General features: G+C 52.8%; 2 protein-coding genes across 2 annotated transcripts; both read right to left on the bottom strand.

Annotated features, from left to right (window-relative positions):
- Positions 1-254: 254 nt before the first annotated feature.
- On the bottom strand, positions 255-1,582 carry PHACADRAFT_266342 (uncharacterized protein). The gene is made up of 3 exons (XM_007402921.1): positions 1,075-1,582; positions 799-1,024; positions 255-721 (listed from the first exon to the last, which is right to left on the bottom strand). Exons 1-2 carry the CDS (start codon positions 1,483-1,485, stop codon positions 1,016-1,018), a joined length of 420 nt encoding a protein of 139 aa, XP_007402983.1. The 5' UTR covers positions 1,486-1,582; the 3' UTR covers positions 255-721; positions 799-1,015.
- A 142-nt stretch (positions 1,583-1,724) lies between these two features.
- PHACADRAFT_202778 (uncharacterized protein) lies at positions 1,725-2,577 on the bottom strand (the record flags this gene model as incomplete). Its single annotated transcript, XM_007402920.1, has 5 exons — positions 1,725-1,876; positions 1,941-1,962; positions 2,029-2,178; positions 2,230-2,361; positions 2,431-2,577. 5 exons carry the CDS (start codon positions 2,575-2,577, stop codon positions 1,725-1,727), a joined length of 603 nt encoding a protein of 200 aa, XP_007402982.1.
- Between the last annotated feature and the right edge of the window lie 486 nt (positions 2,578-3,063).

Here is a 3,063-nt window from a genome sequence, read left to right as displayed (position 1 = left end):
GATATTGAATCTACTAGGCCATACAAGCGCAAGGGTTGCATGAGAATGAAGGCGAGACAGCATATACGCGACCGTGAAATTATGATAACGATGGTCAAACAAGAATAGACAAGGACGCTGGACATATGATAAGTAAACGTTGGTCAAGTCATTTCGCTCTTGATGTTGGGGTTGTGTGTCGTGTGTGGGCGCCTCCTTTTTTCTCTCTCTTCTCTCTCCTTGACTCGTCGTCTCTGTGCGGAAAGACTGCTTAGCTAGGTATCAAGTAACTCTGCTTTCCAGTCCTCACCTTTTCCTCAGGCTGCCGAGCTTTCTCCACATCCGCCTCGGTTAGATCAAACAGCGCAGGCTGCAAGTATCTCCCGCCTGGCAGGTCAGGATCATGTTGAAGCACGACAAGCAGATACGTGTGGCTGTTCATGGCCTCTGCAACCTTGTCAGAGAGTGCGCGGAAGTCCTCTTCTGAATGCTCCTCCCCGCAGAGGACTTGGAACTGTTGTAATTGTGGAAACGCAGGCAGAAGGGAAGCGAGCGCGGACCAATCGCAAGAGTGGAAATACTGGTGCGATTCCGAAAACATTTCGTTTCGGGCAGCGAGAACGATTTGGCAGACAGACCAGGCCTCATTGGTGCCGGCGGTAGGCGCAGACTTGACAACCCGGACTGAGATGTATGCGAAAGGCAGGGAACCAACAAATCTGTAAGTATCTTGGACCATCCGGTGAGTACAACAATCTGGTAGAGGGACCAGTCCAGCTCACCTGCCATCGCCTCCTTGACATCAAAACCTACAATCAGGAACTTGTCGTCGTCCTTGAAGAACGTCTGGATGAGCTCGATGATGGCCCATGTCTCCGCAGGGACTGCTGGCCCTGCCGTCCGACGTCGGGTGAACGAGTGTCGTGTGCTCGCGGCCGCCAAGATCCATGCGGCCACTACCATGTTGTTCGTGCAGTCGTACATCCTGACTGAGCAGACATGGCTGAAGGCACCCGTGCAGACATTGCTCGCGGCGTCAGCTGTTGTGAGTCCGTCACCCGACCATTTGACATCGCTGAAATAAACATTTTTCAGGTAGGTGATGTCGGCTAGTATGCGGAGCAGGATTTGCAATGACGGGAAGTTGCAATTTCTGAGTGTCAAGGAGGTGATGCTCCGCAACGAGCTCTTCAGACCTGCGCTGTGCGACAGCGACACGCGGATGGGCTCGACACCGAAACGATGCGAGATGTCGCGGCACGCGGGGAGGAGGCGGAGGAGAGCCGTCCAGAGTGGATAACCACGAGGGCCAATCTTGAAGAAATGCAGGACGGCGATGTGCTCCGCAAGCCAGGCCGACAGCGGGGACCGCACTATGCCGTATAGCGTGCGATCGTCTCCCTCAGTTATCAGCCTAAGCTGGGTAAAGAGGCGAGGACGATGTTGTTGTATCTGAGGCGCGTACCCGATGATTTGACAATGCGCTGATGCGCTTCGTAGTCCCATGCTCTCTGACATGACGCGCTCCGCGTCATGGTTTCTTTATTTAGATGTGACACGCCCAGAGCACTCTACGCTGGCGCCCGTTTGACACCCCGACTCGTTTGTACCTAGTCTCACCTTTGTAAGGACATTTCATTGGTTATGATTAGATTAGGAAATACTATAGCTATAAAAGAACACGGTGTAATATTTCGATAATTTATCGTACATTATTCGTGAATCCCCCGCCTGCGCGAAGATTCCTACAACAGACGAAAGCGTTGGGACCAGGTATGCGAGACTAGGGACAGTGCTGACAAGCCGGTTTTGTGGCCGGGGCTGTGCAGGAGGCCGTAGATGTAGTCATGCAGCTCGGTGGGAAGCCGCTCCCAATGGCGGTGAAACAATTCGCTATCTGGAGGAGTAGTGTGAGCGGATATCCATGTAATATGTCAAGATAATGACTGTCTTAGACACACCTATCAGACGGGGAAGCAAGCGCTAGCGAAGACCGTGGGTCAGTCTATGGCCTGCAAATTTTCCAAGTAAAGGACAAGTGTTCCATACCATGAATTCCTTGATCGATTGGGATAGATCTTGCAAGAATCCGGCGACTCTTCTACCTCCACGATCCTTGTTGTTATCCATTACCCTCAGCAGTTTGCGCCGCAACTCGATCTTCACAGCCTCGTCATTGATCGCATCCCACGATCTGCGCTATATGAGCATTTATGAACAATACCATAAACAACACACTCATGAGAGCACTTCGTTGACCGCCAATTCCACCTGGGGTGATATACTCTGTCCGTTGAGTTCTGTGTACTTGTTCACCGTCTCGGTCAAATCGTTCATGTTCCTGGTTAGCTCCCTGATAGATTCGGCATTCGCGCGCGAGATCTAGCCTGAAATTGAGAATTGGCACTCATGAGGACCATACGGGACACATGCCTGGATCCTGCCAAACACCGCCAAGAGACAGCTGACACCGGCCTGCAAGCCTGGCACGGGGGGATAGACGGCGGCACGATTGAAGATGTCGAGAGCCTGCTCCAGAGCGTAAGCGGCGTTCTTGGACCTGCTCCATAGCTTCCTCCGAGTCCTGCGCCAGCCCATTGTTCGTGTAGTCAATGGAGGTAAGCAGTAGTAACGAAAACCGAAGAAAAGCTTCGAAAGGGTCGATCGGGCTGGGAAAGTAGATAAGGAACCGCGCCTTTGCCACGGTCTTGCCGTGCTCTCGCTGGGAAGCTTTGCGCAAGTGACGATATATGAAGGCCGGAGACGAGACAGTCTTCAGGCCGTAGCAGCAGGGGGTGTTTCGAATGCAACTCGACGATGATAGCTGTTACAGTCCAAGGGGCAAAGCGATGGCGAGAACATTATTATAAGGCAGGTGGTGCTTGCATCGCATTGTGAAGACGTGGATCCAATTTCGGAAGGGCTGTGGGCGAGCTGTCCTCCGTGGCCACGTGGCTGCGACAATGCCACCCGTCACTTTCGTGACATTCTTCTTCGCCAGGGCTGTCTTTGCATGGGCCGTGAAATTGTGAAAAACTGATCCTTCCCGGCCCTTCCTACGCCGACGATAAGCTTGCCCTGTTC

This window comes from Phanerochaete carnosa (genome assembly GCF_000300595.1).
Source record: "Phanerochaete carnosa HHB-10118-sp unplaced genomic scaffold PHACAscaffold_557, whole genome shotgun sequence".
NCBI lineage: Eukaryota > Fungi > Basidiomycota > Agaricomycetes > Polyporales > Phanerochaetaceae > Phanerochaete > Phanerochaete carnosa.
The sequence above is the reverse complement of the archived record's forward strand: the minus strand, read 5'-3'. Positions and strand labels throughout refer to the sequence as shown.

Coding starts and splice junctions, on each gene's coding strand:
- PHACADRAFT_266342 (XM_007402921.1), bottom strand. CDS start 1,485: ATGGGACTACGAAGCGCATCAGCGCATTGTCAAATCATCGGGTACGCG.